This window comes from Nilaparvata lugens, chromosome 5 (assembly GCF_014356525.2).
Source record: "Nilaparvata lugens isolate BPH chromosome 5, ASM1435652v1, whole genome shotgun sequence".
Taxonomy (NCBI): domain Eukaryota; kingdom Metazoa; phylum Arthropoda; class Insecta; order Hemiptera; family Delphacidae; genus Nilaparvata; species Nilaparvata lugens.
Genome location: NC_052508.1, coordinates 75,492,303 through 75,507,203, shown reverse-complemented (window position 1 = coordinate 75,507,203; position 14,901 = coordinate 75,492,303). Strand labels below are relative to the sequence as shown.

General features: G+C 35.3%; 1 protein-coding gene across 2 annotated transcripts in view; it reads left to right on the top strand.

Annotated features, from left to right (window-relative positions):
* Nucleotides 1–143: 143 nt before the first annotated feature.
* The window catches only part of LOC111060840, a 37,916-nt gene continuing 23,158 nt past the window's right edge, over nucleotides 144–14,901 (top strand). For both annotated transcript variants that reach the window (XM_039429296.1, XM_039429297.1), the window contains exons 1-5: nucleotides 144–332; nucleotides 1,161–1,279; nucleotides 4,946–7,553; nucleotides 9,350–9,465; nucleotides 13,251–13,355. In XM_039429296.1, the coding sequence (XP_039285230.1) occupies nucleotides 218–332; nucleotides 1,161–1,279; nucleotides 4,946–7,553; nucleotides 9,350–9,465; nucleotides 13,251–13,355 (3,063 nt within the window). In that variant the 5' untranslated portion in view covers nucleotides 144–217. The remainder of the gene's footprint in view (nucleotides 333–1,160; nucleotides 1,280–4,945; nucleotides 7,554–9,349; nucleotides 9,466–13,250; nucleotides 13,356–14,901) is intronic.

Genomic DNA, 14,901 nt, shown 5'->3' with positions numbered 1-14,901 from the left:
TATGATTGTAAATACATAATTTTTCATAATCTTTTGAATTTTGAAGTAAAATTACTCAAAGCACTGTCATCTTTCAAAGTTTCAAATCATATGTTTTTGAATCAAAGCTGGTACCACTGCAAATCTGAAGTTTCTGCATTCTGTTTTCTCTGAACTGAGTGTTTTCAGTTTTCATACCCAACAATGGTCGATGTTTGATGAGTTGGCTTGATGCATAATGAATTTTTGGAGTGTTCTAATAATTTCGGTGGTTTATTTCTACACCAGGACCACAGGTTTAATTCCCCAAAAATTACCAGAATCATGGAAATGTGCGGATCCCAAGTGTTCAGGTAATAGCTGTGTCATGGACTGCCTACTCATTTCGTAACCTAAGCAACCGTCATTTTTAAAGATATATTTTCTATAAAATAAACATGCATAAAGTATCGGCTTCTAGCTTAAATAATCCTATTCAAATTATTACTGCCTTTCAAGCGTTTTGATCGTTGGATGAAATTGTGAAAGATCTTTTAATAATTATTCATATTAAATAGTTCTAAGGCAACATCATTAGTAAGAAGCCGACCACAATAAAACCTCTATCAAATATATTTTCCTCGTCTGTAGTCTATAAGTAATACTACCTAGATACAAAACTATGGAATTGCTGAATTGAATCAAATGTTTAGAGCCAATACAGGTTTCAGTAACGTAGGCTACCTGATTTACAAACATACTGTAACCTATAGTAGACATACTGATTATCTCAGCACAATATCCCGGTTACAATCTGTCCTAAACACTCATAATTTACTTATTCCCTATCTTATGTAAATAGCATATTTGCAAATCTATTTAAAAAACGTTAAGCTTAGGCTAGGTATGTTTTTACTTGAAGTTATTTTACAAACCTGTATTTTTCAAATAAATTTATGATAATAATGATGCCAAATGACCTGGCTGGCTCAGGTCTGGTGTAAGATTTTCCACAAAGCAAGCGTATAAACCAGTTACATTGTACTGGAATAAAATATCAAATAAGATTTCACCATTTTCACATGATTAATGAATCAATAAACATAACATTATTTAGTCAATAGTTAGGCTATTGAGATATTGCATAAAAAATTCTTGATGACTATTGAAAAAATTAACATGGTTTTCTTTTTATATTCTAGTGCCGATTTCAGAAGCGAAGCCGGTTCTGAAACAATACAACAGTTTGAGAAATCTATCTCTAAGAAAAGATCAAAAAGTAATTATCTACGGCAAAGGATCAAAAACTTATGACGTGGAGGTAAGATCATTGCGTTTCTCTGAAAAGATTACTAGTATTTAGTATTTAGTATTTAATCAAATAGGTCCATAAAAGGGATCACTAAAGTGAAGCCCACTGGGACACGTCAAAAAAGTAAAAGAAAAACAACTGCCCTGATGCAGAAATCAAATAAGAAAATAGGCACTCACCACACTGCTCTCCAACATAAAGAACTCACGGAGTGAGTACAGAGGGTGATCCGTCAGCAGGCTCCTCAGAGCCCCTCGAAACCGCACAGCAAACAGATCCCTGGCCAACAGAGGCAGCCTATTATAGAGGCTGATAGACATATGAGCCAGACCAGTCCGAGTTCTGCTCAGCCTCTGGTAGGGTAAATCCAGCCTGAGTCTACCCCTAGTCTCATACGGTTGGAAGCTCTGTCGGGTCACGAGCAACCCCACGTTTGCATGTGTTCTGCAAAGGGTATGAAGAACATAGAGGGAGAAGATGGTGAGGATCCTCTCTTTGATAAATAGCGGGCGACAGTGGGCTAATCTACCAGCCCCACAAATAATCCTCAGGGCCCTCTTCTGGAGACGAAGGTGGCTCCACCCCAGAGGGGAGGCCATATAAAATCACGCTCTGAAAAAAGCCAAAACAGCACATTTTAAGATAATGAGGTGGCACACTGTATTCGAGACCTCTCAGCAGGAAAACCACTCTGCTCAACCTGGCGCAGACTGTCTCAATGTGCTCGCCCCATGAAAGCTTTCTGTCAAGGGTAAACCCTAACAGTTTGACGGGTGCAAAATTGTATTCATTCCCATTTCTGAGACTGAACACAATAGACTGTGTTTTGTCTTCATTGAGGAGGAAGCGATTGGCAGAGAACCAGTCCGACGCAAACGCTTCAGTCTCCACCATAGCTGCCCTCAGCCCTCCCATCTCATTGAAGAAGGTGGTGTCGTCCGCATAACAGACAACACATCTGCCATCAACCCGAGCTATGTCGTTAACTGAAATAAGAAACAACAGAGGCCCCAGGACAGAGCGCTGAGGCACTCCACAATCAACACAATCCCTGATCCCAAGTTATACAGTTTTAAACATTTATTCAAAATATTTTTTCCTACAGTTACGTTGAAAAGTGGCCATTGCTGCACTGATTACAGAACGCAAAGAATCACTTTTCCGCTCTAGTGCGGGAAAAATTTTTCTGCACTCCAGATTTGCAACATGGCAACGCAAAATACTTAGTAGGTTATATGGAGCAACAGTGCAGCAAAATCCAAATGAAGTTGGTAACAGTGACTGGGCTGCTATAGTGAGCAGAGGTGCAACGAAGCACAACGCGCAAATTATTAGTATTAGATATTATAACCAAGGACAACATTTTTATTCAATTTGACAATAAATTAAGGTTTTTATCAATAATAAAATTACACAGAAAAACATTTGATGCATTTCAGGCAATTTTACCCATAATTACCCACTTTTCATATTCAATGGTAACTGTAGGAAAAACTTAATGTGAAATACGTGCGCAAAGTTCCTCTGCTGCACTCAAGAAACCATTCCGCCCTCGCCTACGGCTCGGGCGTAAACGTTTCTTTCGGTGCAGCAAACTGTCACTTTGCGCACTAGTTGCACAAATAACTATTTCAACTTCCATTAGGTACGTATTTCGTTCATACCAATTCCAGTTTCCATCTCTATAAAATGAAACTAATTACACTTGATATACTCACATAAGTTACTGCTCATTTCATTTCAATTTTGATCAACTTTCTAACTCTACATATCTCTCCACGTATTTTTTCCAGTATCAGTCTCATTTTATAATTTATATTGCTATAGTGAGGTCCACGTCATAATGGCAGTGTTTGATTAGCAATGGTATTGCTATCCTTGTCTATTATTCAACAAAGCGGATAGCGCTATCTCTTTATCGCTTTGCCCTGTTGCCAGATTGTTGTCTTTCAAAAATGTAGAATTAATAATTAATTTACAAAATATTTTATCTTAATTATGAAATTATTGAAAAATAGAATTTCTTGCTTAATAAAATATGATTGATCATTTTAAGCGAGAATGAACAGTTAATATTATGTCAATAAACCTGTATCAGCTACCGTTCATACAAGGCATTGACAAGACAGAGGATCGGCAACGTTGTTCTCTCATATTGCCATTATAACGTGGACCTCACTATAGTGTTCTATATTGCTGTATTATTGTTACCATTAAGCAATTTTTTATTTATATTCACCTGGACGATGTCAATGTATTTCTTGTGAATATTGATACTTACTGCCATGGCCATATATATCTAAGTAAGATATTTAGACAATATAAATGGTGGTTAATATCCAGACCTACTACTATTTTCATTCGACCTAATATTTTAGAGTTGTAGGATAAAGCGAAAAAATTGATGAGAAGCTGAACGTTTTCTGAACCTTCCCATCGCTTCCATAATGGGAAACTTTGTACTCTTATCTTTCTCCTCTGCCATTATAACGTGGACCTCACTATAGGGAGAATGCTGTTAGGTAGTGGCAGTGATTGGTGAAGGAAAGAACATGGGGCATCTCTGTCTTTGAGAGAAAGAGATATAAAATGTAATATCTCTTGGATATTACACTATCGTTTGAATACGAATAAGATTGAGGGCCGTTTGCACAGTATCAGTTTAAACTAAATTTCATTTTAAACTGGATTAAATCCATATCAAGTCTCGTTCCTTATAATGTGGTTCATTTTTAGTTTAAGCCACCAGCTGATTGAATTCAGTTTAAGCTTTGACTGTCCAAACGGTCCTAAGAATCTTTATTATCGTAGACATTGTCAACAATGTATTGATAAACGTCAATTATAGGTTAAATAAGAATAGAAGTAATCTAGAAATTAGAAATATACCGTACCAAACTCGTTCATTAGCATTAAATAATTTCAATATCAACTTAATAAAACTAGTAGTTTGTCGACATCAATTCACCTATCTTTGCAATATATTTTCAAACAAAATTCCGATAAAACTAATTAATTCAAAAATTACTAAAGCACTTATCAAGGAAATAAATGTATGGGTTAAGCAGAATATATATTTTACAATGCCTAAATGTTAATAAATCTATTCATGATTCTTTTGAGTTTTGAATGTCTTTCTATCTTTTGTATTATTTATGAAAATTGATTAAGCACTGGGATGTGCTCACAACTGAAATTTTTTTTATTGTATTCTTCTTCATTAGTTTGCATTTAGAAGATTTAAATGTAGGCTGTATGTCTTGTTTTTGGTTATCACCTGTATAATTGGTTTTAACACGAAATTATTCAATTCTTATCATTGTATTATTTATAAGAAGTATTACTATAATAATATTATTACATAGGTATATATTTTTTTCCTTTTTTCAGTATTGCTATAGGCTACTTCGTACTGTTTGCTTTATGAACTCACAGCTAGCGCACAAGTTTAACTTTGCTGGCTGTGCCAAATCATTCATGTTTTGTAACTATTATGTAAAAATTTGGCGAAATAAACATTCTTATTCTTATTCTTATTAGATAATACATATTAAAATATACAAATAATATCAGCCTACAAATATTTGGTCCAGTCCTATTTGTGTAATAAACGTCCTATAAAATATTTTAATTTTTTCATTTCAATTTTCTAATTATATTTCAATCGTGTTTCAGGTGGATGGAAAACGAGGACATATCCCCAAGACCGTTGTCATGGAAACCAGAGTATTAGTAAGGGACGCGGATCTCAAGCATGTTGTCACCGCAGAGAGCATAGATGCCCCCATGGACAGGGCTAATAGGGTTGAAGTTAATGTCAAAGTTTCTTCAATGGAGCCAGCTATAGATATCGTCAATCTCACGCCTGAAATGCCGCCTCCAGTTATGCAAGGCGCTTTCCTATTGGCTGGAGCTGCCGCTGATTCGTCATTGCCGAAAGTCCCCTATGCACCCGGAGCGAGCTCTACAGAGGACGACAAAATTCCCGCTGAGGTGCGTGAGGATGTGAAGGAAGGGCTTCCCAGAGATGGTCTTGATTCTGAGGATAATTTCACTGATACATTAGAAACTGTTCAAAATGAGCCTCCTGAAAGTATGAACAATATTGAAGCCACTACAGTTAAGGATAGTGCTGAAGTTGGAGATTTAAATGAAGGACTAGCTGATGATAATGTACCTCAGAGTGCTGTAAAAGAAATTGAGGATACAAATGCTGCCGAAAAAGAACCGGTCCAAGTTGCAGATGATGCCTCTGTAGGTTATGGGGGTAGTTTGTTTGGATTTTTGGGATCCGCTCTAGATTCTAAAGAGGATGACGAAGAAGAAGATGGAGAAGATATGGAGAGGGAAGGTGCTGAAGATATGGAGAAACTAGAAGGAACAGATGTGGAGAAAGAAGAGGGAACTGCAGAGAAACAAGATGAAATTGTCAGAAAAGAAGCTGTTGAAAGTGCTGGAGATCCCAGTGCTGAAGATGTCAACTTCACTGGAAACTTGGAAGTGCCAGAAACTGTGAACTTGAAAAACGAAGTGTTTGATAGCGTCAAGCTACCGGTGGGTATTGAAATTGATGTAGGCGCTGAAAAAGACAACAATGGCAGTCAACAGGAAGATACATTTAGCAATTTCACTGAGAAAGAAGGTAAACTTGGTACTGTAGAAGCCGAGAGAATAGTTGAAGCTAGCAATTTTACTGAAAAACAAGAGATACCTGACTCACAAGCTCAGAGAATAGTTGAATCTACACTAGAAAAAACACAAACTGAGAAGGTTGTAGACAGTAAGCTTGGAGAAATACAACCCGAGAATATTGTGGAATCTGTCGAAAAAGTTGTGGAAAGTACATTAGAACAAGTTCAACCCGAGAAAATTGAAGAATCTGTCGAAAAAGTTGTGGAAAGTACATTGGGAGGAGGAATACAACCTGACAAAATTGTAGAATCCGTCGAAAAAGTTGACAATCCAGATTTGAATGTAAGTGGAGTTATGGAGGGTGATAATGCTACTGAAGTGGTGGAACCAGTGGAGATAGGAGGAACTTATGAAGACAAAATTGGTGGGGTGCCAAAAGATGAAGTAAAGATTGGTGGTATGTATAGTGGGGTACCAAAAGATGAAGTAAAGATTGGTGGTATGTATAGTGGGGTGCCAAAAGATGAAGTGAAAATTGGTGGTATGTATGGTGGGGTGCAAAAAGATGGAGAAAATATTGGTGGTATGTATAGTGGGGTACCAAAAGATGGAGAACAGATTGGTGGTTTGTATGGTGGGGTACCAAAAGATGAAGTAAAGATTGGTGGTGTGTATAGTGGGGTGCCAAAAGATGGAGAAAGGATTGGTGATATGTATAGTGGGGTGCCAAAAGATGGAGGAAAGATTAGTGATTTGTATGGTGGGGTGCCAAAAGATGGAGAACAGATTGGTGGTATATATGGTGGGGTACCAAAAGATGAAGAAAAGGAGGAAGAAGAAGGTAGAGGAGGAAGGGTGAAACGTGACTTCATGTATCAACAGAACCAGTATGCCTACAACACACCTCCCAATTATCAACAGCACCAACATAATAATTATGGAGGCCGGATGAATGATTATAATAACAACAATTACAGACAATATCGAACAGACTATCCCAACGCTTATGCTTACCAACATCAGCATGGAAATATGCATCATCATAATATGGAATCGAGCATGCATCATCAAAATATGTACCAAAGCACTCAGCAACCTTCCAAGGTGGAACCTAGTACAGTTGGGACCATTAAACCTAGTGCTTCCGTCACCAGTAGTCAAGAGACTCTAACAACTACTGAGGAACCTCCAGTGACTGATAAGCAAGATTATGAGGAAGTAACTAAGAAAGAAGATGTTAAGGATGTAAATAAGGAACAAGATTATGAGGATGTAATTAAAAAACAAGATTCTGAAGATATTTCTATAGAAGTTGATGATCATTCAGGTGAAATGGTGACCGAAAATGTAGAAACTAGTACAGAAATTTTGCCTACCAGTTCAGAAGCTACAATCTCTGAAACAGTTGAAGTAACAGATAGGCCACAAGTTGAAATAGAGGAAGACAAAGAACACCTGACGACACAGCCTCCTAGAGAAGAGATTATTGTCAATCTAGACGAAGAGGCAGAATCTGAGAGTGGGTGGTTCAGTATGAAAGCTATCACAGACTTGTTCGCTTCTAAAGAATCTGTTGAGGATCCAAAGTCAACTGCTGATGACGTAACGACATCGTCCATGCCTTCAAGTGAGGAGGAACCTAAACTAACAGGTAAGATCTTACAATTATTTACCGTCCATTAACATTGTACAAATAATAGTAGAGATATGAGGAATTTAGGTAGACATTACTGACAGGGTAACGCCTAGAAGTAGCAAGGGATGAGGGGGTGAGGCGTTACGGACTAGACAGAGGTGAATAACCATAAATAAATGTTGTCAATCACTTTTCAATATTATATTATATTCTTATTATTATGATAATATTATCCTATACTATTAAATGAGTAATTTCTGTTTATATATTTATATCTGTATGTGACCGGATCTCGAAAACGATTCTCACGAAATTTGGAACAAAGTAGGTTCATGATATGAAGATTCGATTGCACTAGGTCTCAACCCTGGGATAACTCGCTGAAGGACATTAAAAGGATAAATACGTCCTTGGAAAAACAGCTGGAAATTTTGTTGTCTGTCGATACCGTGGAAGTGAGTGAACGAGTGCATGTGTGTGGGATCATCCAGCTGATCTCACGAGAAGAAAAATTCAGCAAGAGAAACTTATTTTCGGTTATTTCTTTTTTTTTAGAAAACTTGTTTACTTCAGAAAGTCGAAAATAGTAACTAGATGCTGTTAATGTAGAATAGTGCATAGTATATTCACAAATATTGTAGCAAACATAGTATATCATTCTAAATCAAACTCATAGTATATCTATTTGTAATAATTGATGATGTGTTTGTTTTTTTGAAGTTTGAATAAATTTTTATTTTGATGAGTGATAGTAGCTTAACCTAAATTTTGATTTGGACTGTAGTATAAATTTTAAAAGGGACAGTTTTGGGCATAAACCTGTTGTGCCTCCTCAAATAACTGTAAAACTTATTGTACGACTGAGAAAATGAATAAATAAATATAAACTATAAATTCTATGCTTTTACACTCCAAAGCAAAGCTCGGTTCCCCGATATTTAACATTTATATCATGACAAAATCGATATTTAAACTTTACTAAACAACACAACTGAAGATATGACTGGTTCGGCGACGGGACCTGGTTCTTTTATGATATAAATGTGAATCATATAAGGTGTTGGCATCATTACTATTTGTGTTTATTCATTATGGAGAAATATCTCATCACAACGCATCTTCAATTTTAATATCTCATCACTGTTACATGGATTTTGTCTAGTTTAATCTTGACTTAATTGTTCTACAATATACCTAGTTTAATCTATACTATAATAAAGTAAAGAACTGGCTTATACACGTACGGGATAGGAAAATTATGTTTGACGCATTATCATGTCTGAACTACTGAACTGATTAACTTGTAATTTTGCATATAGATTCTTAATTAACCGAGAATGGTTATAGGCCTGTTTTCAATTTTTCAAGATTTCATTACGTCAAGTTTTCAGTTTGTCATGTTTTAAAATGGACCCTTGCGGAGCACGGGTTACCTGCTAGTCTAAAATAATTGTTTTTAAGAGGATGTCAACTTAATTGAAAAAAAAATTGATTTTTTCCTTATGAATGTTCTCTCCATAGTCTATTTCTTGTACTAATAACTGATAGCACTGATTTTTATTCCAATTAATTCTATTGAATATTGTTATTGATTTCAATGATTTATCTGTTTGTGTAGTTGAGAAGTTGATATTGTGGTAATTATTCATATTGAATGAAAAAGATTAGATTGAAGAAAGACCGGTCTTTCTAAGTATCAATAAATCTGTGGTTTTCTGACAATTTCTTAGTCTTTTTCATTTTATGATCTATATTGTTAATTAATACAAAATATTCATTCCATATCATATCACCAACTGTTTCATTTCCAGATGGAAAGTGTTCAAGTGATGATGTGGCATGTAAACTGGACAATTTGGAGGAAAAGCTATTGCATGGAGATCTTCCATCGGATCCATTCATCTCGGAAAGTGACGAGCTGCTTGGGGTAATTTATTAACTCATTACAAACAATATTTCAATCCGGCAGTGTCTCGATTAGTCCAGGTTTCGTTTGCACCAGGACCCATTCTACAATGAAGCTGAAAACCTGGCATAAACGCAGACCTTGGTTAAACGAGACTGAAAGCTTCTATTAATCCAGAAGTTCAATTTCACCAGGTGGTCTAAACGAAACCTCGTCTATCAGTTACAGGACCTGGTGTAATCGAGTCTCAGGACCTGGTCTAATCGAGACATGGGCTAAACCTTAGACCAGATACAGAATAGACACGGCCCATTGTATATTCACACTGAAAGTCGATGAAGCCAACATCTACTGCCATATCGCTCCATCGTGACGTCAGCATCAGATAGAAAACTTTTCTGTAGAGTTTCTTTGTATTGTTGTTTGTTTTGTATAGGTAATATTGAAAGGTCATATCAAAATTACTTTCATTCAAATTATCTTAGTATAAATAAGATTTCTATTACTTTCCTTGCCCTATTACCATAGGTAAGGAAAGTATTGCTCTCCGAAAAAAAATTAAGGTACCCCAATTTCTAAATTTCTATACGTTTCAAGGTCCCCTGAGTCCAAAGAACTGGTTTTTGGGTATTGGTCTGTGTGTATGTGTGTGTGTATGAGTGTATGTGCGACTGTGTACACGATATCTCATCTCCCAATTAACGGAATGACTTGAAATTTGGAACTTAAGGTACTTTCACTATAAGGATCCGACACGAACAATTTCGATCAAATGCAATTCAAGATGGCGGCTAAAATGGCGAAAATGTTGTCAAAAACAGGGTTTTTCGTGATTTTCTCGGAAACGGCTCCAACGATATTGATCAAATTCATACCTAAAGTAGTCATCGATAAGCTCTATCAACTGCCACAAGTCCCATATCTGTGAAATTTTCAGGAGCTCCGCCCCATCAATGCAGATAGATTCCCAATTATCAGGCTTCAGATACAATTGAAACAAAAAAAAATCAAGTGGAGTAGATTGAGCATGAAAATCTCTACAATTAATGTTCAGTAACATTTTCACCTAAAATTGAAAATAAGCTTTAAATTCGAGAAAATGTGATTATTCAATTGCAAATTATTGTTGATTCTATTAAATCATTCACTATGAAGAGATAGCAAACCTCATGTGTGTCTCCAGCGTTATTGCCCTGTCACCAGCTGGCTCAAATCTTTGAATAGTAGTAGACTTGTGATGCGCGGGAACACTAGCGTCAGGTGATCAATTTTCATAACGGCAAGGAAAGTTGTGTGAGTGCGCCACACCAGATTTTTTCTGTTGTTTTGAAATTCAGATTGGTGTGCCACAGCTTTTCAAATTAGCCGCCATTTCAGATTTGTATGAACATAAAAATGTGATCCCAAAGCAAAGTTTAGAATCAAATGACGAAAAAAGATATTATTTCATCGATAAATTTAATTAATACTACATAAAATTGATTATTTTATCAAGGAAATGGAGACTAATATTAGATCAAATTTAATGGAATAAATTGACTAACAGCTGTGTGTACTCAGTGACAAAATGGAGTCAATTTAAGGGACTCTGCAACGTTTTTCTCCTATCTTTCTTCACTGCCATTATAACATGGAATGCCCCAGTATGACGTCATACATGTTGGCTTCAGAGGTTTGACTTGCCAGTGTGTTTATCTATATCTGGTCTAAGGGCTAAACGATAGGAATGCTTCGATTAACCCTGTAGTTCGTTTACCCAGGTCCTGTGTCTCGATTAGACCAGGTTTCGTTACAATATACCATTAGACCGGTTGCCATTGCAGTATATATGACACCTGGTGTTATCGAACTACTGGGCTAATCGAAGCTTTCCGTCTCTTTTAGACCAGGTCCTGTGTCTCGATTAGACCAGGGGCCTATTTCACAAAGGTACAAGTATTGTTACCAACCATGGTTACGAACAAGTACTTGTAGTTACAAGTTTACAAGTACTCACGTTTCACAAAAATTTATGATCTACAAGTTTACAAGTTTACAAGTCTACAAGTCTACAAGTACTTCAATAGTAAACATAACCTATTTTCATGATGATTTCCTTTTTTCATCCTTTATAAAGGTTACTTGTACTTTTCAATAATTACTTTGAAAATATTTGAAAGCAATATAATGTTTTTTGTACAGTCTACTTTATTTATTGCTGAATTTTTAACCTACACACTATATGTACTCTGTATATATGTAGTAGATGTACTATATATAATGTATACTATATATACTGTAATAGTACACATAACCTATGAGGTAACACATTAATAACTATTTTGGAAATTTATTAAATTCAATTTCCTGATGCATATATTTCCAAAATAATGAATTTTAGAGAAATATAGGGCATTTTTGATTATTAGAAATATTTATTGAATATTTAAAATCATTTTAATGATCACTTGTAAATCCTTTACATAGCTTTCCACTTCGGTAGAAATTTCATAGTTACGAACAAGTAATTTCGACAAAAATTGTTGGCTACAATAGAAATCTTTGTGAAACACTTGTTCGTAACAAGCAAATCACTTGTAAACTTGTAGAAATTCATTGTAACTACAAGTTTACAATTCTGCTTTTGTGAAACGCTAGTAATCAGCTGTTCTCCAAAACCATGGTTGGCAACAAGACTTGTAACCTACTTGTACCTTTGTGAAACGGGCCCCAGATATCGTTTAGCTTTAGACCACCTGGTGTAATCGAACTACTGGGTTAATCGAAGTTTTCCGTCTCGTTTAGCCCGTTTCTCGATTAGACCAGGTGCTGTGTCTTGATTAGACCAGGTTTCGTTTAGACCTCCTGAAGTGATCGGAGCATTCCGTCTCGTTTAGCCGAGGTGTGCGTTTAGACCAGGTCCTGGTCCAGGTCCGACTTAGGGTAATCGAACACCTAGACCAATCGAGCACCTGGAGTAATCGAACTCCTGGACTAAATAAACGAAATACACCCTTAAATTCAATGACATTCTAATGTACATGAAAAGAAATAGTGAGATAATTGCTGACAACCACCCCATTTACAGGTTTCCTCAGCGTAACAATAATCTTTATTTGCCCAAGCACAGACTTACCGCCTATGAGAAGGGAGCCTTATAATTCAGCCATAAAAATATATAACTCTTTGAAAACTGAGAATAATTTGAAAGTATTCAAAAATAAAATAGATGATACTATTAAAGAGTTGTCCCTTTAGTGTTGAAGAAGGAATGAGGTCCTTGTCTGGTAGTTTGACATATAGGCTTTTAAGAAAAATTAAAAAATGTATCTAATAAAATACTAATCTTGTATGTAACATATACAGTATATGTAATTGACAGGTGGCATATTGTGTGAGTTTTAATGAAGTTTACATATTATACAACTAAGTGCCATGAATAACAACAATAATGATAATAATAATAAACTGCCATTTAGATGCGTTGTGCTCCAATTGCGCTCCTGAATTATTAATAAAATTTTATTTCAAGTTTCAAAATTTAAAAATGTATCTTTCCTCAATGATTGCTTTGTAATTTACAATTTAGAAATCCAAATTTCAATTTCAATTTATTCGTTTCAAAATACAATTTCAATAAATAAAGTTTACATATATTTTAATCTCTCCAGCTTTTAGTTATTTGAGGGATGTTAAATGTTAGAAATTTATGTAAATGGGATGCAAATGTTAATAATTTGGTACTGGTAGTGAATTACAATACTCTGATGATCTATTCGATTGAAATTTTGTGATAATAAATATATAAATAATATTGTTTTTTTCAGGCATTAATGGACGGTTTACAAAAAACTTCGAGTGGTCCTATTTTTTGCTTGATTGTTACTGCCTGTGCTGTTGTTGGATTTTCATTGGGTTACAATTTTATTGAGGTAAGCAGTTTTTAATCTGAAAACTATATTTTTTTCTCTCCCAACTTTTAGTCATCCTATAGTGAGGTCCACGTTATAATGACAGTATTTGATTTGCAATGGTATTGCTATCCTTGTCTATCATTCAACAAAGCGGATAGCGCTATCTCTTTCTCGCTTTGCTCTGTTGCCAGATCGTCTTCTAACAATGTAGAATTAATAATTCATTAACAAAATATTTAATCTTGATTACGAAATTATTGAAAAGTATAATTTCTTGCTTAATTTAATATAATTGATTACTTTAAACGAGAATGAACAGTTAATATTACATCAATAAACCTGTATCAGCTACCGTCTATAGAAGGCATTGTCAAGACTAAGGATCGGCAACGTTGTTCTATCTTTCTTCACTACCATTATAACGTGGACTCCACTATAAAAGTGTAAATCACTAGTTTCTTTTCTATATCGCAAAGGTGAGTCGATGACATAAAGATTATTTGTACCTCACTTCCCTCTATTTAATTAATCCGCTGTAAAATGACGTCATACAACTTGCCGGCCAGAAGAACCTACTTGATACAAAACGATGATGTCACTTTATTAAATTTATTAAGGTGCGTACAGATATACGCGCCGCGAACATGAACAATTCACTTTTAATTAGCTGACTATATCTGTATTTTTACAGAAACGGTATAAGATATAGATATAAAAAGCTTGGCATCAGCTGATTAAAAGTGAATTGCTCATGTTCGCGGCGCGTATATCTGTACGCACCTTATGACATACGTGCAACCGGGCACTATATTTTTGTTGATGACTGATTTGTCTAATTTCTAAGGCCTGTTTGCACAAAAGCCGGTTAAATTATAACCGTGATTAATATCATGAGAACCAATCAGAGAAGGTATTTTTGATAAGACGGCTTCTCTGATTGGTTCTCGTTGAATTAATCACGATTGAAACTTAACCAGCTTCTGTACAACTGGCACTTACTATTTTTAAATTGAAATTTACAATCAGGGTCTTATTGAAAAATTGTCCCATTTTTTAAAATTTGCAATATTGTTTTGATGTAGGCCTACTCTACTCTTCATAATTTCTGATTATGTGTAAATGTATCAATTGGAAGAATAAATGAAATTATTAATATTGTATGGAAAATTGAATTATCCTAGCTAATACAGGAATAAGCCTCATATTTGAGGTCCACGTTGCTATGGCAGTATTTGATTAACATTGGTGTTGCTATCCTTGTCTATCATTCAAAAATGCTGATAGCGCTATCTTTTACTATCTCCGCAACGTTGTCAGATTGATTTCAACAATGTAGAAATGTAATTAATTGGAAAATATTCTACCTGAATTAAGAGAATTTATTGATTAATAATTGAGAAATATATTTTCTTAAACGAATAAAATATAAATGATTATTTTAATCAAGGATGACCAGTTAATATTTCATCAGACATACCTGTATCAGAAGGCAGTGACAAGGCAGAGAGTCGGTGAGGCCTTTCTCCAATCTTTCTGCTATTATAACGTGGACCTCTCTATAGAA